The sequence below is a fragment of the Centropristis striata genome, chromosome 18, assembly GCF_030273125.1.
Source record: "Centropristis striata isolate RG_2023a ecotype Rhode Island chromosome 18, C.striata_1.0, whole genome shotgun sequence".
Taxonomy (NCBI): Eukaryota; Metazoa; Chordata; class Actinopteri; order Perciformes; family Serranidae; genus Centropristis; species Centropristis striata.
Genome location: NC_081534.1, coordinates 4,559,028 through 4,585,000, shown reverse-complemented (window position 1 = coordinate 4,585,000; position 25,973 = coordinate 4,559,028). Strand labels below are relative to the sequence as shown.

The 25,973-nt window shown below is 38.9% G+C and overlaps 3 protein-coding genes across 3 annotated transcripts in view; 2 read left to right on the top strand and 1 right to left on the bottom strand.

Moving 5' to 3' along the window:
• Positions 1-7,174, top strand: part of prpf39 (PRP39 pre-mRNA processing factor 39 homolog (yeast)) — an 8,338-nt gene extending 1,164 nt beyond the window's left edge. Inside the window, exons 2-15 of the mRNA XM_059356439.1 lie at positions 43-483; positions 891-1,090; positions 1,221-1,346; positions 1,684-1,802; positions 1,986-2,153; positions 2,728-2,908; positions 3,322-3,429; positions 3,526-3,690; positions 4,128-4,254; positions 4,426-4,694; positions 5,810-5,994; positions 6,096-6,179; positions 6,303-6,414; positions 6,517-7,174. Of these exons, the coding sequence (XP_059212422.1) occupies positions 43-483; positions 891-1,090; positions 1,221-1,346; positions 1,684-1,802; positions 1,986-2,153; positions 2,728-2,908; positions 3,322-3,429; positions 3,526-3,690; positions 4,128-4,254; positions 4,426-4,694; positions 5,810-5,994; positions 6,096-6,179; positions 6,303-6,414; positions 6,517-6,600 (2,369 nt within the window). The 3' untranslated portion in view covers positions 6,601-7,174. The remainder of the gene's footprint in view (positions 1-42; positions 484-890; positions 1,091-1,220; positions 1,347-1,683; positions 1,803-1,985; positions 2,154-2,727; positions 2,909-3,321; positions 3,430-3,525; positions 3,691-4,127; positions 4,255-4,425; positions 4,695-5,809; positions 5,995-6,095; positions 6,180-6,302; positions 6,415-6,516) is intronic.
• A 526-nt stretch (positions 7,175-7,700) lies between these two features.
• On the top strand, positions 7,701-9,555 carry faua (FAU ubiquitin like and ribosomal protein S30 fusion a). The gene is made up of 5 exons (XM_059356440.1): positions 7,701-7,777; positions 8,219-8,300; positions 8,468-8,612; positions 9,123-9,178; positions 9,325-9,555. The coding sequence occupies exons 2-5, from the start codon at positions 8,226-8,228 to the stop codon at positions 9,448-9,450; spliced, it is 402 nt and encodes a 133-aa protein (XP_059212423.1). The 5' UTR covers positions 7,701-7,777; positions 8,219-8,225; the 3' UTR covers positions 9,451-9,555.
• Positions 9,556-10,534: 979 nt separating this feature from the next.
• Positions 10,535-12,722, bottom strand: fkbp3 (FKBP prolyl isomerase 3). Its single transcript, XM_059356519.1, has 7 exons — positions 12,589-12,722; positions 12,129-12,230; positions 11,921-12,022; positions 11,700-11,835; positions 11,521-11,588; positions 11,133-11,230; positions 10,535-10,897 (listed from the first exon to the last, which is right to left on the bottom strand). The coding sequence occupies exons 1-7, from the start codon at positions 12,691-12,693 to the stop codon at positions 10,843-10,845; spliced, it is 666 nt and encodes a 221-aa protein (XP_059212502.1). The 5' UTR covers positions 12,694-12,722; the 3' UTR covers positions 10,535-10,842.
• Positions 12,723-25,973: the final 13,251 nt, after the last annotated feature.

The window sequence follows — 25,973 nt, the reverse complement described above, 5'->3', positions numbered from 1 at the left end:
ATTGTGGCAGCTCCAGTGCTAATCATGCTTGATTGTCAACAGGCCTGCAACTCTCAGACGACACCATTACTGGAATGCTGGACACTGAGTCCCCTGTCATGGAGAGCAATGGGGATGCCTTTCTTCCTGACCTTCCTGTTCTAGGACAAACTGCTGACTGGTCCCCGGACCAGGTTGCTCCAGAACCACTTACCAATATCTTGCCTGAAGACTCAGATGCATCCCAGGATGCTCCAGAGCAACCACATGAGCAGACAAATTCCACAGAGCTGGGATCTGTGGAGAAGGCTGTGGAGCAATTTCAGCTTGCCAGTGCTCAGCTCTTCCAAGAAGAGCAGCCACCACCACCACCACCTCCACCACCACAGCCTGCAGAAGAGCCACCAGAACCCAAAGCAGAGTCTGGAGAGTCTGAACAGTCTGAACAACACAGCGAGGAAATGAGTATAGAGCCAGAAGCTGCTGTGCAGGATGGCAGTCAAGGTAATAAAAATAGTTGTTCTTAAATTGTTGCTTTGTATCCAATGTACATAATAAGTCTAAAATTGGTCTCCGTACACGCCAAAAATAGAAGTGAAAAATGTTAAGATATAGGATTGTCCATATACTCTTAGAGAAAAAAAGCTTTTTATCAGTTCACTGAAGTGAAGTGGTAAAAAAAAGTGGCCCATCATATGTACAGTAGTACCACAAACCTGCATAATTAAATTTAAATGCTACTGCTGACAGAACACTTAATTGTGTAAATGTTGGTTATTTCCCAACCACATCAACTAATGCTGCTTTGAGAATAGGTGTAATATATATTTAAAATATTATATAATATAGTAGTAAATAAAGTAATTTAGGACCAATATCTTGCCCTAATGATTCCTTGTTAACTTCTTCAGAAGGGACTGAGGCACCACAGGTGGCAGAGGATGGTATGGAACTGGAGGAACCACCCAAAGATGCAACAGAAGAGTCGGCTGTTCCTGCAGAGCCAGAGCCTGAGCCACCCAGTGAGTTTGAAAAACTCTACAAAGGATGTGAGGATAACCCAGAAGACTTCAATGGTTGGGTCTACCTGCTGCAGTATGTGGAACAAGAGGTAAGAGAACACATGCAGCAAATTGAATTATGTACAGACAACTTCTGTTTGTATATTTCCAAAATTGAGTAGAAGGACTGTTATATTAAATGGGGAATAAAAAATATCAACATTTTTGCCTCCTTTGCAGAATGCCCTTCCAGCTGTGAGACAATCATTTGATGTATTCTTCCTGCGTTATCCATACTGCTATGGCTACTGGAAGAAGTATGCTGATATTGAGAAAAAGCACGGGAATATACAGGTTGCAGAAGAGGTAAATAAAAAAAAAAAAATTTTGACACACATTTGTTGCACTTTTACCTTTTGTTTTTCTACTTTTTTAACTGCATGTTAAATTCTTTAGAATCATGTTTGACTGCCTAGTGAGCAGCTGGACTGGTCTGGCATTAACCCTGTCATGTATCCCATTAATATTATATTACCACACTGACTAAAGACCATGTGGATGTGCCTAAGTCTTGGTTCCTGTAACAGTTACGGTTTGCAAGCTCAAAAGGGCATTAAGCCAGAGGGAAAAAGAGCCACTTTAATCAATGATGTAAAATGATTCCAGTCATTACCAGGCTAATTTGTGTTTGGTCTATCCCAAGGTATACAGAAGAGGCTTGCAGGCCATCCCTCTCAGCGTGGATCTGTGGCTGCATTACCTGACCTTCATCAAAGAGAACTCAGACCTGACAGACCCAGAGGCAGAGGGACGCATTCGAGCGTAAGTAAAAGACTTTGACTTTGTAATATTGTTTCCCTCCTCCTTGTGTTCTATCCGTCTCTCCTGGGTGCATTTAAAACTTCATCATCCCTTTTTTTGTGTTATTGAATGTAACCACGTTTTTTAAGACAACAAATAGTTGCATACATTTTGACCATGTTTCCTTTTGTTTTCTACTATTAGTGCCTATGAACATGCAGTGCTTGCAGCAGGCACAGACTTCCGCTCAGACCGTCTGTGGGAGGCCTTCATCACCTGGGAGACAGAGCAGGACAAGCTGGCTAACGTCACCGCCATCTATGACCGCATCTTGGGCATCCCGACCCAACTGTATTCCCAGCATTTCCAGAGGTAGGGGAAAAACGGGATAAAACAGTGGCTGCAGTCACGTTGTGTCTCTTTCCTTAGTTCCTTAGTTCCTTAGTTATACTCCAGAGTCACATGGGAGATTTTTTCAATGTAACTTAAATGTTGCATTTTCTAGAATATGGTCCTCTCGTTGTAGCATTCTGCTTCTTATGACAAATCAGAGAAAAACGTTTTTCTTTAAGCTATTAAGTCATGGTTTTTGAGGGTACTAGATATCTTTAACAACATTTACATTTTATTGTGGTGCTAGGTTTGAAAAGTCCTTGAATTTGTTTAACATGCTTGAAGATTGTAGTTTCATGTAGAATGGTTTCATAAGTATAAATAACACAGTAAAATTTGAAATATTAGAGTACATACTATATGTATATACACTTAATATGTAAGCAGTTACAGCTATGAGCTCTGGAAGAGCTTGAATGCTTTTAAAAAGTGCTTGAATTTCACTTCCTAAAAGGTGTAGAAACCCTGCATTTGACAACAATAACAGCCACATGTAGTGCTACTTTATACCTGTCTGAATTGTTTTTTATTGACTTGTTTTTAATCTTTGCAGGTTCAAAGATCACGTGCAGAACAACCACCCTAAACACTTCCTGTCAGAAGAGGAGTTTGTTCAGCTGAGACTGGAGCTGTCTAAAGCCAGCCTGTCTGCGATGATCGGCGAGGACGCAGAGACACCTGTTCCTCAGGACGACCTGCCACCTGGTACAGAGGATCTTGCGGACCCTGCCAAGGTATAAATCCCCTTGCAGCCTGGAGGGGAGACACATTTACAAAAGCATTGCTTGCAGGGGTTAGCAGGAGCTTCCCTGTTCTCCATGATGAGATGGAAAGCTTTGTTCAGGTTTGAAGAGGTGTCTTTATGTCAGCAGCCAAGCCAATGAATGCCGGGGGGGATTCAAGGTGGCATCCAGTCAGGGACTCGCCCTAAAACTAAAAGGATCAACTGAGGCCCAGCACCTGCACCCAGAGGCTGATATGCAGGGTGCATACATACCTCCCCCCTCCACAGGCTTCTTGTCTCTGGCACTCATGGTGATGTAAATTCTTGGCTGCAGGACTACTAGCAGTTTCATCAAGTGGAGAATGTGATACGACGAAACATACACGAGAGTGTTAACCGTCTGTTTTTTGTGTCTTTATGTAGAGAGTGACAGAGATCGAGAATATGCGCCACAAGGTGATCGAGGTTCGGCAGGAAGTGTTCAACCACAACGAACATGAAGTCAGCAAGCGCTGGGCCTTTGAGGAAGGGGTATGTGTTTCGGCAGCAGTTTTAATTGTTGGAATTGCTTGTTTATTTCTTTAAATTCTTTGACGCTGACACAAACATTTATTTATGTCTTTTTAGATCAAGAGACCATACTTCCATGTCAAAGCTTTAGAGAAGACCCAGCTAAACAACTGGAAGGAGTACCTGGACTTTGAAATTGAAAACGGGACGCCGGAGCGCGTGGTTGTTCTTTTTGAAAGATGCCTCATCGCCTGTGCACTCTACGAGGAGTTCTGGACCAAGGTAACGTGACCGTTAGCCTCTCTCTCACTCCCGCTACCTCCCTGCACTTCCCCACCAACGATGATAATCACATCGACACAGTAAATCGTCCTGCACTCTCTTTGCGTGTAACGTTGATATGTGACTGTATCTGTTGTATTAGGGGATGGCCAGCTTGCCACACAAGATTTGACTGCAGCATTTGCCAACTACTACGTTGCATCTTCTTCGTCTCCCACTACCTTACAGAAACTTATCTAATTGGTTCCATGAAGGTGCTGATGGGTTTACACAGAAAATTTCTAAAAACGATCTTGTCAATGAAGAAATTCACTGTTTCTGTCAATTGGAAATGTAGGTTTAAAATGTTTTGTCTCTTTTGCTTTTCTTCTCTGTTCTCTTTTTCTCTGCCCTCTCCTGCATTCCTTCCAACTCGCTCTCTCTTTTTCACTCTGAAGTATGCAAAATATCTAGAGGCCTACAGCACTGATGGTGTGAGACATGTCTACAAGAAAGCGTGTTCCATCCATATGCCCAAGAAACCAGCCATCCACCTGCTGTGGGCAGCCTTTGAGGAGCAGCAAGGTCAGTGACTCATCCAAACCAACATGCAAATTAACCACAGTCAAATTACCATGGAGGATTTGTGGGGACAGAGGGTGTGACTGTATGAATATAGACTTCTAAACACGACAATTGCATACAATTTGACTTGTGTTAGGCCATGCTGATAGTATTCTGCTTTTCTTTTCCCAGGTAATGTAGAGGAGGCTCGCAGCATCCTGAAGTCCCTGGAAGCAGGAGTCCCAGGTCTGGCCATGGTGCGTCTTCGGAGGGTCAGTCTAGAGCGTCGCCACGGTAACTTGGAGGAAGCGGAAGCCCTGCTACGGGAGGCCATGGAGTCTGCGAAGAATGCTACCGAGACATCGTTCTATGCCGTGAAGTTGGCCAGGCAGATGATGAAGGTGCAGAGAAGTCTGAGCAAGGCCCGGAAGGTGCTCTTGGATGCTATTGAGAAAGACCAGGTGAGAACTGGTTGATGAGCCCTTCTACAGGTGCAAACATCAAGGGTCGACTGAAGGCAGTAAACCTCTTTTAACAGGAAAACGTTGCCATTCAACATGGTCGTTTGAGTGGGGAAAAGGCCATGAAGTAAAAGTTATAAATTCCTGTTTATTCATTTTCATCCTAGCCATAGCCCCAGCCCATAGACATGGCCCTCTGTAAATGCCAGTAAAGCAGGGTTTGTACAAAGTATTGAAAGTTTAAAAAAGGCTTAATTTTAATCGTTATTTTTTCAAGGTTAGGAATATGACTTTATTTGCATAAACTCCTTGAAATGAAACCACCCAGTTTTCTCAGTGTGTATAACGTGGCCTTCGGGGGAAGCTCACTTTCTTTTGGAATGAAAAGTGCTTGAATTTTTTCTCTTAACAAGCTGTACAGACCCTGTAAGGGGTTTACTGGTGTTTGCGAACCAGCACACTACCAGGACCATTCAGTCATCTCTTCTCTAAATATCTGGTGCACTATATAGCCTGCCTTGTATCAGTGAAAGTATTTCTTCCCTAAATGGAAAATCTGACTGGGTGACACTTTTCATGTTTGCATTTGTCTAACTTGCAAGAAGAGGTTATATTTTAAGGAACACTATCAGATTTAGTGGTATCTGGTATCGGGGGGGACCCTCTGCTCACCCCGCAGTTTCCAGGCATTTCAGAGAATTTATGGTGGCCTTCAGGTAATGTAAAATGAGAAGGCTCTCCAGAGCCAGTGTTTGGTCTGTTCTTTCTGGGCTACTGTACAAACATGGCAGAACATCTGCGCCTTATGTAGATATAAGGGCTCATTTGGAGCTAATGAAAAAACGATTGCATTTCAGGTGATTATACTTGGTGTTTAATGATATGAAGAGATAATTATGAATTTTCCCTAAATCCCTAAATCTACACATGGGTCAATACATTTTACCAGACATGTCTTAGATTTGACATTTGAGGTTGCTTTATTTGAATGAAGTTTACCTGTGGATGATTATGGACAGTTACTCAGCTGGGTTTCTTCACTTTTTATTGCACTTTCCAGTATGACTGTATTGCACTAATTGTGAGATACACACTGATATTTTTGTGTTTTACAGACAAGCCCAAAGCTCTATCTAAACCTTCTTGAGCTGGAGTACAGTGGAGATGTGACACAAAATGAGGTTGAGATCTTGGCTTGTTTCGACCGGGCCCTCAAGAGCCAGATGCCGATTGAATCCCGCCTCCTCTTCTGCCAGCGCAAGGTTGAGTTCCTCGAGGACTTCGGCAGCGACATCAACGTGTGAGTTGTTACTTTTAGACAGAATAACGGTAACTTGTTTTTAAAAATGTCTTTTGTCAAGTTTGATATTGAGTAATTTTCATTCTTCGACATCTTTTTAGGCTTGTTGCTGCTTATGAAGAAAATCAGAAACTACAGAAAGAAAATGAACCCTCTAAGAGGAAGGCCGAGAACGGATATGACAGGTGGATAAGGGAACCGGGCATGGGTCACACCAACACATCATTGTTTTTCATTAAGTCACACTTAAAGTGTTCTGTTGTGATTTATTCATTGTATCACAGTATTTTTTTTCTATTTGTCTCCAGCTCTCAGGAGCCTGACTCCAAGAGACAACGTGTGGACGACAGTTCTGCAGCAGTGGCAAACGCAGCGACAGACGCACAGGCAAACAACACTGCATACAACAACTGGTACCAGGTGGGTTCCTTATCTGAGAAACTGAGAAGGTTTCCTTACTTTTCTCTTGTATGGTCATTTTCAGCACCTATTCATATTGTCTTTTTTTTTTCCATCTTTCAGTACGGAGCTTGGGGACAAAACTCCTGGGGACAGTACAACCAATATGCCCAGTATAACCAGTACTACCCTCCACCTCCAACATGATGGACAAAATCCTCACATGAAGATGGAGACTCAGAGGAAAGCATCCTTTCTGACCTGCCTACATCTCTTAACAGGGCTATTTAACATGGTGTCATGGAGATTTCAGTCCGATCACAGCAGCTGATTTGTTCCTTCTTTCTGGTTTAAAGTGTTCTAATCAGTTAAAATTTGTAGCCATCGGTTGGATTATTAATAAACTTGGCCCTCCATGACAGTCATGTTGATCAGTCATGTTTAAAAAAACAAAACAAAAACAAACCATTAATTGGTACATTCGTCATCTCCAACACTGGCTGCTTTTTGGGTTCTTTAATGCATGTTATTTGTGACGGCAGATATATTTTTTCTTGTGTGATTAAAGCTTTTTAATTTTTAGATTGGATGACTTAGTTTGGTCTCTTTTCTTTGTGTTCATTTAAACTTGTAAAGGAGGCATTCGTTGATGTACCTCTGAGTTGTTTTCTCTCTCAAACTGAAAGATTTTTAATATTACATGGGTATGTTTCCACAAACAAAATGAAGAGTTCCTCCTTTTTTATTTTGACTTGATTTCATAATAAAGAGATTGATATCCTGATGTGTCCGTCACTGAGTTTATAATCCTTTCAATATTGTGTCTCTATGACTACTGCAGATCTTATGAGCTACTTGAAGGCAATACACACAATCTTACAATAAGTTATATTTATTCAAGTACAGAAACAATATTAACTCCATATTCACTATTCAGTACAAAGTATGCATTAATATATTATCTATAAAGGTAGAAGTAGTATGATATAACATTTTACCTATAAGAAAAATGACTTGGTGAGGTATAAGGAGCTGATGGCTTATTTGACTGCTGAGACAAGTGAAGAAACAATAATTTGAAACTAATAAAGTGCCGAAATAAACCTAAGCCTGTTCAATCCATAGCCCGTTTAACATGATCAAGTCAGGCAGAATTTAATGATTTAGTTCTATCCTTCCAGGAGTTTGTTGATCTCTGTATATATTGAGTTTTTGCCGATTAAACACGTAAAAGCCAATATTGACCCCTTTAGGCATCAGCCGCTAAAACGTGGTAGGCGTGGCCACTGCTTCCGACTTGGCTTACGTAAGTCTGCACATGCGCAGTATCGGCCCTCAGACAGCCCTTTCTATGCCTAGCGTTGAACGACTAGCATCAAACGAGGTAAGGCCTGTGCAATTTAAGTGAAAAAACATATTTTTGTAAAATTTTAATACATTTTACCATGCGAATATAGCACCTAAACTCACTATTTATGTTAAGGTATACTTTATTTGAACAATTACGCCACATTTCACGTGTTTTTAAGCGACTTTATGAAAAACGTGCCCCATGCGGCTACTGGAGCTAGCATAGCATTAGCACTCTACCGGGAGACACCAGTGTGTTCCAGCTGCATGTTGCTTTGCTGCTTTAGTTTTCAACGTGTCCTTTTTGTGAGAGGGTTTACTTTGTTAGTATGTTAACACGTTGAGATGACTTTATAACTTGACATACTGACACTATGTGGCGGGCTTGTTGTTCTTTGCTGTCACAAATATCACCGACGCCACAAACAGGCTTCCGCATGTCATTGATACTGATTTAAGTTTTGTTTTCTTCCAGCATCAAGATGCAGCTCTTCTTACGTGCCCAGAACACTCACACCCTTGAGGTGACCGGACAGGAGACTGTTGGACAGATCAAGGTAAAATGTCCACAAGTTGGTGAGAATACACCAGACTTTTGGCCTTTTTAGTAGCCATAACTTGACTGAAGTGCTGTTTTCAGTGATCTATATGAACCCCCAATGACCTCACTTTGATAGAACTTTGACATTGATATAAATGCTTATTTTGTTGCTGTGTCTCTCAGGCTCATGTCCAGAGTCTGGAGGGTCTCCTGGTTGAGGATCAGGTGCTGTTGCTTGCCGGATGCCCACTGGAGGATGAGTCCTCCCTGGCATCCTGCGGTGTCTCAGAGCACTGCACCCTGGAGGTAGCTGGCAGGCTTCTGGGAGGTCAGTACAGAGATGCAACTCACAACTCTGTATATGCTGTTGTCCAGGCTTGTGTTTATATTACGATTGTTTGATTCTCCATCCACCAATGATGCTAGGGTGTATTGATCACAACATTTTAATATAACCACCCATTTTTCTGGGTAAACTGCCTTAAAAAGGGGGGGCTACTTGGTTGGTCCTGCCAGTAGCATATGCTTGTCTCAAAGATTAAGCCATGCAAGTCTAAGTACACACGGCCGGTACAGTGAAACTGCGAATGGCTCATTAAATCAGTTAGACCAGTCAATTATAGTCATTACCCCCAAACCACCACCCTGTGGCACAAGCTATTATCTAAGATCTCTCATGAATGGATAAAAAAAAAAAAAACTGTTTCACATTTTTATTTGACACTGGCATTAGTGATTTGAACAGTAGGTATATTATTGTATCTGAACAGTTGCAGGAGCTTCAGTTGTCTGAAATATCCCAATTAACACTCCCCTTTTCCCTTTTTCCCCTCCTCAGGTAAGGTTCACGGCTCTCTGGCTCGTGCCGGAAAAGTGAGGGGACAGACACCCAAGGTAAGAAGGTTAACTGACCTCAAGGGCACAAGTTTAGCATTTTAATAAAATTGGCTTGTTTTCTGTTTCGGATGAGCCACTCATTAAACGGTATGCATTCTGATCTTGGAGTATTAACAAATTCCTCTTCCTGTCATGTTGTCCAGGTTGACAAGCAGGAGAAGAAGAAGAAGAAGACTGGCCGTGCTAAGCGCCGCATCCAGTACAACAGGCGCTTCGTGAACGTGGTGCCCACCTTCGGAAAGAAGAAGGGACCCAACGCCAACTCCTAAGTGCTTTGATGGCTGAAAGGAGAAACACGTCCATCACCCATCAGTTTTTACCAGCTTAAATGTTATCCTGCTGTACAGAATAAAAATTTGGCTTGGACAAAAGAACTCTGTGTAGTCTGTGCTGAAATTGAATTGGTGTCCATGATTTTTGCAGTTTTGCAACAAGTTTATCGTAAATCCATTGCCCTCGAAGACTTGCATTTAATCCCAATTGTTTACCTTTGAAAAGGCAAATTTGTGATAATCAAATGATGTAAGTAACACAATATGATAGCAACAGATTCACAGGCAAATAACTGGACATAAAGGGCCAGACTTTTCATTTCAAAGTATTTGAACAAGTGAGATTTAGTAATACCCTTGTGTTTTCTTGGGGGTCAAAAATGACCCACCACTACGTTTAACAGCATAGGAAACCCCCTTAATCTTTTTTTCAACTTGAAATTCGATGACTTTTCCTCGAACGACCATGAGAAAGTAAAACATTTCCTTTGTTCATATTTCCATGAAAACTACACTAACTGGGTACAAATCTTGTTATAAGGATATTTTACCCTGCAGCTATAAAATAAGTTTCATACAATAAAAGCAATGTGAGCATGTACACATGCACCCTTGCTAAAAAATGTTTACACCTGTGTAGTACCTTAAACAATAAAAATAACTAAACCCCTACTAAAGAAACAGTAAACCAATTATAACAGTTGTAATAACTATTCCACTAACTAAATCCAGTTTTTCTGCACTATAAGTAATTTGTGATGAATGACAGGTTGTTTCTTAATGCAAAATACAGATTTGGCTTTTTAATATATCAAGCTGCTTTAAGGGATTTTAGTGAGGTTAAAATGACCAGAATGCATAAAGTATACAGTAAATCTGATGACCAGTGTACAATTAGTTTTTATACTTAAACAGGACACTATCTGAATGAGCCTATTTTATGAAATTAATAGGACATAAAACTAGCTTTCCTCTGCCAGTGATGCATGTAAACCTGCACATTTTAGGCATCCAATCTATGTCGTAGCAAAATAGTCTATCACTATTGAGAAATACCAAAGTAAATAATAGTCATTCCACATTTAGTCTCTGAAACAGTTTTATTTATCATTTACATTATACATGCAAAAGAACAAAAATGCAGATAAGGTTTCAGGGTGTCTCATATGTACATTATTGACAAGCCATCACACTTTGGCCAAAACATAAAACACTGGAATTACTGTTCAGTGCTTCTCGTAACTTGGTGATGAATGAGACAAAGTAGGAACATAAAGGTGCAATCCGAATGCCATTTTAACTCGAATCTTTACAGCCATTAAGTATTTTTTATTTTTTTTTTATCCCTCCATCCACGAAATGCAGTGCATGCTGTCCAGCAGGTGTCAGTTAATCCACAGAGACCAGCTCGACTTCAAAGATCAGCTTGGCGTTGGGTGGAATTCTGGTAGAGCTGGAGTGAAGGAATTGACAGCAGTCGATGCAAAATGAAAATGTTTTCATCAGATCAAATAACAGCTGCAGTACAGGAAAAACATGAATGGGACTGACGCTCCCAAAGCAGACTCGCCCAAAGATAATTACACTTGCACAATGCATTACCTGATCACAGGAATTTTTTTTAGCATCACATTAGTTGGCTTGAATACAGCGGAAATCAAAAAACAAGCAAAGGATACTTTGAGTCGGGGACGCCCTTCCTCCCATAGGCCCACTCTGGTTCAATCTCCAGTCGAGCTGTTTCACCCTTGCTCATTGTCAGCACGGCCTCATCCCACTGTCAAAGTAAAGGATTAGTGATGATGGCTGGCAGGTGGAGAGGTCACTTTCATGACAGATGAATATGGGAGGGTAGAGAGGGGGGCTGTCTGTGACTAGCTGGACAAGTATGTTTTACTTTGTCTTGTATTATGTCAGAACTCTATTTGCCTTTATTTATTCATTTTTAATTTATAAGCACCAAGAGGACTGGCATCCAATTTCGTTGTATTTTTGTGCAATGACAATAAAGAATTCTATTCTATTCTATGTTTGAATACAGAACAAAAAACCATCAGAATGACTTACCCCTCTGATCACTCTGCCCAGGCCAACTTTAAAGTTCAGTGGTTTGGTTTGCCTCTTCTTTCTTTCAGCTGCAGAGAGAGAACAGTGTTCAAACCCAAACCCCTGCACTTACAACCATAAGGGACAAGTGCTACATTTGTTAAATTGGGTAGAAAAATCTGTATTTTTCGGTGTCATACTTGTGGGGACATTAGTGTCGAAGACAGTTCCATCCTCCAAGGAGCCAGTGTACCAGCAGCCCACTGTGTCGCCCTTTTTTGGGAAGTTTGTCTTGTCACCTTTCTTCAGCACTGACTTGGTGTATTTGGGCGGACCCTAAGAGAAGCAATGAGGGCTGGTTAGTAGTCGTATCAATATTCTGTCAGCCACATCTCCTTAATGCAAAACCGTGGACAAGTACCTCATCCACCACCTCTGTAGGGACTTCTTTGGGTTTATCTTTAATTTTCACAGCTTTAACTTGCTCGGTCACTTCTTCAATCGGCTCTGTGCCTTTGAACCTCTGTAAAGGACAAGGAAAGCATAAAATTACACCCACTGGTTAAAATCAGCCCCACACATGTTGGTGGTCACCATGTGCGACATCAAGTTTCACTTTCATCACTTACTTTGCTCTCAAAGAGCTGATTGTAGGCAACAATCAGCTGTTCTTTCTTTGCTGTTTTAGCAACATTTTTTATGTTTCCCAGCAGCTTGTGCTCGTTGAGGAACTGGAAGACAAAATGCAAAATTACAAGGAGAAAGTTAACATGGTGACTTTGTTTAAGCATCATCTGTGTGGTCACATCAAGGATAGGTTTCACTTTAGGCCAAAAAAAATTATTTTTTTTAGTTAGCCATTTTCTGCTGCCAGTCAGATAAAAATAATGAGTCCTATGTTAAATGTGAACGATGCAGTACTCTTATGTAAACACGACTCGGTGGTGTTGTGCATTGTGCTCTGCAGGAAGCTAAAGCACAGCAGCATCAGCTAACCACGCAGCCTGCTGCAGCTCAGAGTGCGCATGGATCATTTAGCAAACATATATTCAACCTAAAATCACAAAGAGGTAAAAGGGATAAACGTACCGAGTGGGCTGCATTGTCCTGAATGAACTTTATAATGTCTTTTTTGGGCAAATCATCACTTTTGAGCTGCTCATCGCTCCACTCCCGTGTTGGTTCATCCGCCATTTTGAGAGGCGAACTGGTTAAATTTGACCCTCCTGCCGTATCTTACAAGCTGCGGAGACTATTTTATTATAAAGGCAATTTATTCTATTTTTTATTAACCTCATGTTGCAATCGAAACGACTATATCAGTAAGAAAATAAGAAAAGAAAAAGAAAAGTAAACTGACTGTACATAATAATAATAATAATAATAATAATAATAATCACAGGACACAACGAATGCGGAGTCAATCAACTAATACATTGACAAGATGTTTTAAACATTACAAAAAATAAGTCCATTAGATTGAGCCTATTAGTTACGATAAAGAAGATTTTAATCATTATTAGAGCGAAATTAAAATACATTTTTCATGTGTTTCCTGCCACCTAGTGGACAAACACAGAACTGAACATTTCATTGGGAAATAATACAGTGAGCTGACAAACACGTTGTTTGACATAATTTGTCACCTGTTTGATGAAGCCTATTGTAACTCAATGAAAATGTTCTTTGTCTGTTGAAAATAACGCTTTTCACTGAAAAATGTCAAGTACAGAAAGTCGTTCCTTTCTTCTGCAATAAGACTATACAATTCATCTACCTCTGCCAGAACCAACATTACTGAAATGCACTAAAATCTATGCACTAAATCAACGCACGACACTTTGCTATGCTATTAATATTATTACTGTTATTATTATTATATATACTGTTGCTGCCATTACTATTATTACTATATACTGTAATATACTACTATTATTATTATACCGGCCATATTTATTTATTATTATTATTACTATTATTATTATTATATATCATATTATTTTACTTATTATTACTTTATTTATATTTTTAATTTAATTTTTATATTGTTATCTATTATTACATATTATATTATATATATTATATACTGTACTATTATTATTATCATATACCGTCTAGTCACTATAGCATTGTTGCCATCATATCATATCACCAGTTTAATTATTACCATCATCTGCCAACCATCCTACCAACTGATGTTCTTCTTTTTAACTTCCTAAGTGTCCTTGTTCTTGTTCTATTCTGGGTTTTTTTCTATTGTTGTTTTTATTTATGCTACCTCAGTATTTTATTCTATTGTATTTTATTGTACTTGAATACCGGACTGCTGTGACAACCGAATTTCCCTTCGGGGATGAATAAAGTAATCTATCTATCTATCTATCTATCTATCTATCTATCTATCTATCTATCTATCTATCTATCTATCTATCTATCTATCTATCTATCTATCTATCTATCTAAGCTGCCATTGGTCTGTGGACTGCACTTTGAATCAATAACCACATACCTTATGAGATTTTAACGACATACTACACTATTTCATTTTAAAATACTATACTGACATGTTTGTTAAGGTTTTTTTGTCCAATTTTGGGACCCCCCATAATATGGTGTTTTTCTGTCATTTATAGACAAACTATACAACTAATATCTATCAACAGACCACAATAAAGTCAGTTTTAGCATTTTTAGGCATTTCAAAATTTGACAATTTTTGACAAAAATCGACATACTATAGTATGACTTTTTGTCCGATTTTTGGACATCCCATAAAATGGTGTTTTTCTGTCATTTATGGACAAACTATACAACGAATATCTATCAATTTTTGACAAAAAATTACACACACACACACACACACACACACACACACACACACACATGTGAAAATACGTGAAATAAAATTATATTAACACTAAAATATAACATTACTTCATAATATTAGGTCTTAAATACACAAATCTTTGAATATAGTTAAACACATTTCAATACACTCATAACAAAATCAAATTGAAAATGTTTATTCACTGAAAACAACATTTAAAAGCTGAAAGAAGACATTGTACTGCACTCTGTTTGTGCATTACTATTAGAACATTTTACAGCAATGCATTAACTACATTTTTGGGGTCAAAGGTCAAATAAATGATCATGATTTTTGAGCATAAAAATTACAGCATCAGTACATGTAGAAATAAGTGTCATATCACTTATCTACGTGGAACAATTTGGCTGGCCAGTTAAAACATGTTAAAAAAAACTTTAAAGCAGTTTATCTCAGTTTTACTCTGTGTAGTTACTGCAGTTAGACATTGTAGGGCAGAATACTATGAAATTTGTTATGGATTTTTAACATCATACGGCCATTTTTTATGACATTTTGACATCATACTATGACATAATGATATTTTAACGACACACTAAACTATGACATTTTTTATGAGGTTTTAACATCATATTATACTATGACATTTTTTAAATGGATTTTTAACATACTATACTGACAATTTTTAACATCATACTTTACTATGACAATTTTTTAATATTTTGACATCATACATCATATGACAATTTTAATGACACACTGTACTACGACAGTTTTTTAAAATCATATTTTGACATCATACTTTATTATGACATTTTTAAATGGATCTTTAACATCACATTGTACTATGACCTTTTTTTAATGACATTTTAACATAATAGTATACAGTGACATTGTTATAACATTTTAACATCATAGAATAATAAAATAATTTTTTTCAAACATATTAAGGACAAATATACAATTTAAAACATTTAAGGAGGGAAACTGATGTGTGAGCTGTATGATTCAGGTGACGCAAAAGTGAGTCCCATTTTCTTTTGTACTTTGTACAAATTACGAGGACAGACTTAATTAGTTCGAGTTAATTTTCCATGAAATGGCTCCACAAAGCCTTGAAATATTCTGGTGTAGAGTTAAGAAAAAATGAAGCAGTCCTTCCAATTTCTCAAAAGCCTGGAACAGCTATAGGCAATATTGATTATTTATTTTGTATTTATTCTGATTTCCCCAGTACTATATAGTTCACACTATTTATAGAGACCACTGCAGGAGCCTCAGAGCCATCATTCTGTCAGTGTGCAGCCTTTTGTTGCCTCTCTCACAGTTATCATGTCAGTCTCATCTTTGTTGCATCACCCAGCCTTCAGTTTGCTGTTGGACTGGAAATCTTGCCTCTATTGATCAATAACCTTAAAAAGCAGTGAGATGATGATTTGCCACCACTATTCCAAGCTGCAGCACAGGGTCACTCAGAGTTTTTACACTTTGCGGTTACGCGGCAACAGCAGTGACTGTGAGTGAGAAGCTTGTGAGGAAGAGCAGAGGGCTAATTATCTCTTTCGAGATATTTCCTTCTTTCGTTTCATCTCTTTTTATGCCTGTGGAAAAAAGATAGACAGTCACAGCAGCACTAACTGTGGAGGTGAGCTCAATTCAGGAGAACTAATATCATTTTACAATCAAAAACTGAATAAAATGAGCCTGTTCTGCCTTTTCATACTGAGATGTAATGTTTTCTTTATGGTGATATCTTGCATACACCTAATATCTATCTGTATATAGTAAAAAAAAAGACGTTTTTTTTATCACTGGGCCCGCGGACATATTTCACATCTCTCATTCTCTTTTCTCTCTGTCTCTGTCTTTGATTTTTATGCCGCCAGCATTAGGCTTGCTTTTGCATTTTGGAGTGATGAGCATGTCTCTCTGTGTTTACAATCGTCTGGATGAAAATCGCACCACAGGAAGTTTCAGGAGAAAAGAAAAGGCAACTTAGGATTGTGTTGTGATGAAGAATTTCTTAGGAATGCAAAGCTGAGGAGCTTAAATGAGCTCACATATCAAGCCAAGGAGGAATCTAATTTGATGCAGCTCCTGAGAGCTCTTCACATCTACAGGTTACACAAACAAGTGATACACATTCTCAAAGATGTGCCTCTTAGCACAGAGACTCCAAACAATGTAATCCTCACGTAATCTTTGCAGAACTGTGTCCTTACTTACACTCAATTCAAGCGCATGAACTGTCAGTCAAATGTTTGTGAGCTGCCTTAATCTTAGCATTTTGTGACACGTACCAACAAGGAAGAAACTCAAAATGACCAGAAAGAGACATAAAATGACTACAAAGACGATCACAACAACTATGAAAAGTGGAAAAACAACCACAGAAAGGCATAATGAGATACAAAGCAAAACACAACAACTAAAAAGAGATGTAAAAAGGGTGAAACCACAAAGAGACACATAATGACTATAAAGAGACACAAAACAACTAACAAAGTGACACAAAACAACTACAGAGTCAAAATGTGGCAATACATAACAACTACAAAGAGAAAAAAGGGGCAAAACTACAAAGACACACAAAATGATTACAAAGAGACACAAATTGACTACAAAGAGACACAAATTGACTACAAATCGACACAATGACTACAAAGAGACACAAATTGACTATAACGAGACACAAAACAACTACAAATAAACACAAAGAGTCAAAATGTGGCAATACATAACAACTACAAAAGATGTTAAAAGGGGCAAAACTACAAAGACACACAAATTGACTACAAATAGACACCAAAATGACTACAAAGAGACACAAAATGACTACAAATAGACACAAAATGACTACAAATAGACACAAAATGACTACAAATAGACACCAAAATGACTACAAAGAGACACCAAAATGACTACAAAGAGACACAAATTGACTATAAAGAGACACAAAACAACTACAAATAAACACAAAGAGTCAAAATGTGGCAATACATAACAACTACAAAGAGATGTTAAAAGGGGCAAAACTACAAAGACACACAAATTGACTACAAGTAGACACCAAAATGACTACAAAGAGACACAAAATGACTACAAATAGACACAAAATGACTACAAATAGACACCAAAATGACTACAAATAGACACCAAAATGACTACAAAGAGACACAAAATGACTACAAATAGACACAAATTGACTACAAAGAGACATAAAATGACTACAAATAGACACAAAACGACTACAAATAGACCTAAAATGACTACAAAGAGTCACACAACAACTACAGACACAAAACCACAAAGAGACAAAATAAAGCAATACATAACAACTACAAACAGATTTAAAAAGATGCAAAACAACCGCAGACAAAACAACAACTAAAGACCAAAACAATTACGTAATAAAAAAGAACTGCAAAGAGACAAAAATGACTACAAGGGCAACAAAAAGAGGCTGAAAAACTATAAAGTCAGTGTGTCTTGCTGATATGGAGAGGTAGTGAGTCTGTGCCCAGGGTCTCGTTGTCTCATAATCTGCCCATGACTGGAACCCATTTTTAATGTTTGAGGTGACAAGTCAATAATGTCTGATGGAAAAAAGGTGTATTATATAGCATGTAATATACTGCATTTGATGGCAAGTTGATACAACTGTCACACTTTAACCCCAGTATTAGCAGTTCTGCGATAAGACGTTTATTTTTATACCTGAGGTTAATAATTGTTTGACTTTTCTCTGAGCTGAGCTGACATTTACTTCCTTAATGTCTCACAGCGTTCAACCCAAGATCTAAATCTCTGCATTTATGGAGCGATGAATTGGCAAGCCCTCAAATCCTAATACAACTCTTAATTAGCTGGAAATTAAAAAGCAGGAGCATGTTCTTCAAATAATTTAGCCCACCTATGATAAAAACCTATCATTCAATCTTTTTTTTTCCTTTAGCACATTAAAAGGTAAATGACCTGCTAAAATATGCATTATTTATGTTTCTTTTGAGTTTCTTCCTGGTTTTTACGTCTCTCTTTAAGGGATATTTTAATGGTGGCGGCCAGAGTGGCCCTTGACATTTAGGCCCCTGGGCCTGTGCCCAATAGGCCTGTTCAGTAACCCATCCATTGTCAAGAAGATATTGTAATGTCTTTAAAATGATGCAAAAAGTCTATTCCAATTCTGAGGTGGATCTACTAAACCAGGGGTCAGCAGTCTTTACTAACAAAAGAGCCATTTTTGGACAAAAAATAATGTTGGAGCGGAGCCGCAAACCTTATTTTGAGCCTCACAATGAAAATGTAACAGCCTACTAAGACTAAATTAGCCTACCAACATTACTAATAAGTAATAAAGAGCATTTATTAATATGATTTTCTCAGAATGTAGTGAAAATGAGGCTGGACACCAAAGAAATGTCTCAAGAGATTTGGAATTGAAAGCTTGTCTAGCTAGAGAAACTCAAAACTAGACTTGTAGAATGCTAGGCTAGGCTGTAGAAGTTTTAATATTGTTATAGGGAAAACAGAGATAACTGTTCATGTCATATGATTTTTTTTGTCACAGCCACATGGAGCCACTGCTGATGGCCTAAAGAGCCACATATGGCTCCTGAGCCACAGGTTGCCTACCCCTGTACTAAACCATGTCTTATGCTTACACGCTTCCCTGTCTGTACACATAACTCTATATCATCCAACATCATACGTACATTATGGTTACAGATTTTCAGATAAGTATGCATGGATGTGTTTAAACAGTTTGATTTAAGATTTGTAGCTTGAAATCCCCATACAAATATGGATAGATTATGCTGATGATTCTATGATCTAATAAAATCTATGTACTGCAGATGGATCACTGCAGTCTACACAGGTTCACTCTGACTGCTGTTGCAACTTTTGACCTCAAGGGGGCAGTATGTACACATTGATGATATGGGTGAAGCAGCTTCTGTTCCACAATGACAAAAGATTGATATTTTCAATATATGATGTTTACAATAAGGCTCGACAGGAGGGAAAATGGCCATGATTCACCTTGTTGAAGAGCACAACAATAATAAATACCATAAACAGTGTAAATAAATAACAGTGTATGATGGGGGGAAAAAGGTTTGCAATGTTGCTACACAGCCAACAATTTACTGTCTGGGTGGATGGTGTTACTTTTAGTGTTTATGGTTAAAACGCCTCGTGTGCATCTGTTTTTATATATGTGCAAAACGAAAAAAATAGTGAGTGTTATTCTATGTGGCTTATTTGTTGTTTTTATATAAAAAAAATCTGCAAAAGATGAATTAATTATACAGAATGAAATACCTTGTATGTGTGTGTGTGTTTAAAGAAGCATTTTCAGGTACCTGGATCATTGTTGTGATATCTGCACAATTGAGCACAGCCATCATGTCACTTTATTTTAATTCAAAAATGCTTTTCACATCTATTGGCTTGCAGGTCTTGAGTTTCCTTATAAAGCCTCTCCTAAATCTATTTGCAACAAACAGCCTGAGGGTGAATTTGATTAATTTTTTACAAGTTTAAAGGAAAGACAGAAGCACGGAGAGAGAAGAAAGTCAGACGGTGGGTCATTTGTATTATCAACAATGTAATTACTGACAAAATTGTGTTGAGGGAACAAACCAAAAATATCATATTTATCCTTCAATGCCAGCCAGGAGTAGACGGGGGCCTTGAAGATATCATCCACCCATATATTAGCCAAGCAGCTGGGGTGCAGCTCTTCTGCTGAAGCTCTTTTTTTTTTCCACATTTCCACTCCCCCCCTCCTACTCACACCAGTGGAATTAAAGGCTTTCATAATAGAAATCATCCCTCGGTGGCCTTGGTCCACTGTGGATAATGTGTTTTCTGCTCAGAGCCTAATAAGCTCCCTCTAAGCCATATGGCAAACTGAGTTCACCTGCCTGTATGAGCGGGCTGTGAGAACACATCTTTAGCTTCATATGGAATATGATTCATATGCTGCTGCAGCTCACACTTCATGTGATGTATGCAAAGCACCTCCAGGGCGCTCTGTCAGAGTGGATGATAGGTCAGCAGTTGAAAACTACACCAGCATCTGGTAGCAAGGAAGAAGAAACTGTTACCTCATTCCTATAAAACTTCCCCCTATAACTATGCCTCTTGGGAGGGGAGAAAGGTCGAATTGGAGTGCGGTACAGCAGGTGGGCTGGTCAATAGGGAGCGTGGAATTTCACACAATCATGCTCCTGGTATCATCATGCAGTGAGGAGCTCTCCAACCAACAAGCTGCACCAGGCTTTGGAACATTTCCAATCCAGAGCTTAGCCTGCAGATCTGTAGTCTCAGTACTAGCCCACGCCTGCCCTGTCAGATCTAATCTCTTGGCTGCATGCCGTGAAATGGGGCTTATTAAGAGTTTAACTGAGATCAGCCCAACCCCCGATCTGAGGCGTGCAAAGGAAAAGGGAAATCACTCACCTGAAAAATCTCAAAATCACAAGAACTGGGTGGCATAAGGGGTTGGTATCAGTCACCAGAGGCTTTGCTGTACACCAGTACGTGCTCCCTCCCTTCTGTCACCGCAATGCATCATCTGTTAACCGCTAATTAGAAACCAAAGTGAAAAGATGGATTTGAAGTTTCAATTGGAACTGGTCCCAGTATGATATCTCAAAGGGCTTAAAGGGACAGACTTCTGAGCCACATGCTCCCAAAACTCTTGTCTCCTCGCATTACTCTCACACTGTCTGTTTGCATTAAAACAATGAGATTCAAGGCTGCTTCCTCAGTGCATATTATACATTTAAAACACTGCATTTTAACTTCATAGCTCTGTCTAGGATGTCCACAGCTCATCATTTACTTGCTCTTATACCTTTAAAAAATACAGCCAAAAGAGACAGTTTGTTATAACTGTGACAGTTAAAGTTTTCTTCTCATTTTTGCTCCTGCTATTATTTCATTTAGTCTGTCTCTAGACTCTAGAATACATATATATAGATATATATATATATATATATATATATATATATATATATATATATAAAGCCAGAATTCAAAAATTGTCGTATATGAATTTGTAAAGTATGCAACTGGAAGAAAAATAATGTTGCCTGAATGATGTTTTTTCTCCGTGCTAGTGATGGGCTCTTGGGATGGCAATGGCTGTCTATCAGTCTGTTGGTCCAGGCTGGAATATTGCAGCAGCTTTTGGATTGATTGCCATTAAATTTTGTTCAGACATTCATGCAAGATGATGAATCTTAATTACTTTGGTGGTTGCTTTTTACCACCACAAGTTTCACATTTTTGGTGAAATGTCTCAACAACTAATGAGTTATTGCTGTCCCCTGATATAAGTCATCAAGTCCAAATACTCATTAGTCCAAAACTTTGGTTTATAACTAAATAACTGCAAAACTACATTCCCATGAGCCTCAGCTTTACAACCATAGCATGTTAACACACTAAACTGAGATGGTGGACATGGTAAACATTACTAATTAACTAATTAAACATTGCTAAAGGATGTTAGCATGGTGATGTTAGCATGCAACCCCAATAGACAATGGCCTAGCTTGTCAATGAGCAAGCCCAGGGGTAAATGGATGTAGCCATCATTCAACACACACTATGTCATTTTTGCTGCTAAATGGTCTTTTAATTGAAACAGTAACAAAAGAAACACTTTTTAGATGCCATGAAGTAGTGTGGGATCATGGGAGTTGTTGTCGTCATTGTTAAAAAAATCTGTCTGACCTCACTTGTGTAGAAATAATATTTGCCGATGAGTTAATGTATCAAAGTTTTATTTGCACTACGTTCATTAATTTCATTTTGATGAAATGGCCACATGCAATATCAGCTAACATTAACTTGCTAGCCCACAGGGGGGGTCATCCCTATGTTCCCTGGGTCCTATGTTCCCTGATTTTCCCAAAAAGGGTCCTTTGTTCCCCTGTAGCAATACATACCGGGGAACATAGGACCCTTCTCCAGAAAAAGGGCCTTATGTTCCCCGCAATCTATCAATCTTTACAGTAGACTCTCAGCATGGCCAGCAGGCCTACCGTGGCATGGCCCACCTTAGCTCAAGTAGCCCAAAACTTTCTGGTTACTTTGCAGTTCATTTTTTTTGCTTTTTAAATCTAGGATGACACATGTTTGTATATTCCCACCCCTAATCATATTGTCTTTAGGGTTAGGTTATTTTCATAGGCCTATTTGCCATGGTATTTGGCAGTAATGTCGAAAAGGGTAACAGACCAGGGGAACATAGGACCCTTTTTGGGAAAAGCGGGGGGAAAGCGTCCTATGTTCCCCGGTTTCATAAAAAGAGGGGAACATAGGACCCGGGTTAGCCCTCAGGCATTTCTGCCGGAAAGAGTATTCTAACCCAAACCATGATCTTTTTCTAAACTTAACTAGGTGGTTTTTATTGCCGAAACATAACAATCCTTATGGAAGAATGCACTGAAAGCTAACTTCTGCCATGTGTGTCAATTACACATACAACACCTGTAGCTAACGTTATGTGCCGCTGTTAACTGTAGTCAAAAAACCCCACTGAAAAGGACTTTATGAGACTTTATTAGCATGTTGAACATTAAAAAGTTACTGTATGCATTGGATTGGTGGCTGGCATTAGCAACTGACATAGCAGCACAGCTTAACACTAAATTGATATTGAAATATCACTGCAACTTGTGTGCATCACAAAAACATTGAAAAGACATTGTGCTTGACCTGTGCTCTCATTTTACAACTAGATGTACACTGTAAAAAAAAAAAATCTGTTTAATTTACGGTAAAATACCGGCAGCTTTGGTTGCCAGAACTTCACTGTAAAAAATACAGTGAGCGTATGTAAATGTAAATATCAGCAAAAACTCTAATTTATACTGAATATTGCCGTTACTTTTAGGATAATTGTGTCATCATGGTATTTCTCCATTAATTTTACATCAAAATTTTATATTTTTACACTAAAACTGTTTGTTTTCTACAGTTTATGGCAGTTGAATTTAAAGTTTTATGATATTCTTTGATTTACAGTAATTAAAAGTATTCACTACGGTGATGTACAATGTTTAATTTGACAACCTATTTCTGATGCAATTTGACAGTGTTTTACTGTAATTTCTACAAAGGTTTTTTACAGTGTAGGTAAATGTAATTTATAATATATACAGAAAACAATTTTAACACGCACAGTTCAAGCTACAACAAAAACTAATATACATTCTATATTCCCATTTGGTCACCCCTTCATAAATACATTAAACACACACCTGCCAGTCAACCCCTGAACCCCTGGAGAGATGCTGTCTCAACACTTCAACCAGTGATCTGGCCTGATCTTCCCCGGTTGTACAGCTGGAGATCAAGGCCCCTTTACCCAGACACACACGTCATCCACTCTCCCTGCCTTTACCCCAAGGATCCATCACCAAACGGTGCTTTGATTTGTGCTTATCAACCTTGAGATGAGGATGAGGTACACACATATGTGACCCAGTGCTACATGCTTTAAACTCATGCAATTCTCAATTGGAAACCTCAGGACGGAGATGGTCGATGCATAGTGATAGTGAAGGGAATGCTGATTGCAGAGCGGTTCTGAGTCAGAGGCAGAACTAAGTGACACTGAAAGGCATATGTCAAGACTGCATGCTTTGGATTATGAGCTTTCTTCTCAGCTTAATTTGATTTGAATGTCACACAGCATGATGGAAAGCTAGTATTTTTAATTTCATGAAACAGAATCAGGCCCAGTTGGACACTTTCTCTTTTTTTCATCATTAGAAAATATGCCGATTCCAGAGCTTTACTTTTTTAAACTGCACAGTTTTGTGGCTGAATATATTTCATGGTTATACAGATTTACTTAGACATGCTGGCAATAGTCAGCTTCATCTAGCAGTAAGTGTACAGAAGGGATTCACTTCCTCTATTAAATCCATGCCAGGATACCCAGCGTGGCCTGGCTTTAACCTCCTGTTGCACTCAGAACAGTCAAACCTTCAGATAACATTCAAGCAGAAATATTATTTTCTCTATTATAAAAACAGATGGTACCTTGCCTTATCGGAATGTCAAATAAAACACAGAGCAATTTTACTCTGCGAACACTAAGCAGAAGGTTTTTAAAATTGGGATGTAGCAACTTTTTCCCCATTTGTTCAAAGATTGGATTGCATTTTAGAACAATCCCCTCCTTTTACAAGAACACAAACACGCACAGGCATACCCGCCGTGCGTGAGGGGGTTATGTGTAATTGAAAATGGGTTTTGCGTTCAGTCGATGGAATTCCATCTTCCTGCCTTCAGTTCCATCACCGGGATGGAGCAGGTTTCTCTGTGGCTGCCATGTTAAATACATCATGACTGGAGAGGGAAGAAGACTTATTGATAACAGGACATGTTTCTTATACTTAGTATTTATGAAACACATCCTGAAGGTTATTTCTAAGGCAGGGTCTCTCCTCTTCGGGGTGAAGCATAACAGGAAAGATGGGTGAATATGTGAAAGATAGTGTCGTAGACGTCATGAACCCATTATGTTGTTTGCAAATAAAATTGTACTCCATAGGCAGCTTTTGTGTTCTCCTTTTCCCGAGAGTGCACATGTATGTGCTTGAATGCACTTTGGAGAGAGATGAGTGGGGAATAGAGGGCATTTAAGAGGATGAAGTGCCGTGTGCTAAATCCTGTGCATGCCCAGTACACACCTGGTGCAAAACCACAGGACATTAAAGCACAAAAAAGGTGACCAGTCATTTTTTTAACGTGCTGCTTTCCTGCCCTGTCCTCTCCAGCCAGCTGAGCCTCTCAGACTCAGAGTTTGATCAGTATGTGAAGCCTGACACGGACAAGGCACCATGCAATGAACATGAAAGGCTCAGCAAACACCCACGCACTGACACACACAAACATATGCACCGATCCACACACACTTTTTCTTTTATGTCTCTGCCCCTCGCACTCTCATATTCCCCTGTTGTGGTCCAAAAGGCTTAAAAACACAACCAACAATTCACACAGTGTAGCCCCCTGCTGCTCTGCACTTCTCATTCACTCTCACAATCCCATTTATCTCAATAATGCAGAAGAGAAAAGTGCCAGTCCCAGATTGTCTGTGGCACCTCTACCACCTTGCATTTTTGAAGGTGCCAACCAATCTGTCTTTCTGACAAAATTCATGAAGGTTCCACTTTTAAAGAGGAGGAGGAAGAAAGGTCATGTTTGAATAATGAATCTGCGTGGAGAATGAACTACAGCCCCTGTGTCTATCTGAGTTTTTGCAAGTTTTCTTCAGGTGGGTGATGCAGTGACCACAGGTTCAATGTCTGTTAGAGACACTTGAGGAAAGATGGACTAAACTTCCATCTAAGAGAATAAACTGCTCAAACGAGGACCAGGGGAGAGAGTCTGAATGAATAAACAAACACATCTCTAGCTTTTAAGATATATATTATTCATGCACTCTCAAGGCCTTACATACATGCCAAACAAAAGAAAAATGGAGACGGAGAGAGATGGCAATGATGAGGATGACTGTGATATTATGGCATTGTTCACTAGTGTTAGCAGAAGGTCAGACTGACAAAAAAGCACCATTATCTGGGAGGGTTAGATAGTCCACTGGGGCTCAGGGCTC

What these genes read in the sequence shown, in the direction of transcription:
- faua (XM_059356440.1), top strand. Translation starts at nt 8,226, where the DNA reads ATGCAGCTCTTCTTACGTGCCCAGAACACTCACACCCTTGAGGTGACC. An exon ending in AGACTGTTGGACAGATCAAG is followed by an intron (nt 8,301 to 8,467) that starts GTAAAATGTCCA and finishes TGTGTCTCTCAG; the next exon opens with GCTCATGTCCAGAGTCTGGA. An exon ending in AGCTGGCAGGCTTCTGGGAG is followed by an intron (nt 8,613 to 9,122) that starts GTCAGTACAGAG and finishes TCCCCTCCTCAG; the next exon opens with GTAAGGTTCACGGCTCTCTG.
- fkbp3 (XM_059356519.1), bottom strand. Translation starts at nt 12,693, where the DNA reads ATGGCGGATGAACCAACACGGGAGTGGAGCGATGAGCAGCTCAAAAGT. An exon ending in TGGGCAGAGTGATCAGAGGG is followed by an intron (nt 11,231 to 11,520) that starts GTAAGTCATTCT and finishes TTACTTTGACAG; the next exon opens with TGGGATGAGGCCGTGCTGAC. An exon ending in AAGGGCGTCCCCGACTCAAA is followed by an intron (nt 10,898 to 11,132) that starts GTATCCTTTGCT and finishes CAGCTCTACCAG; the next exon opens with AATTCCACCCAACGCCAAGC.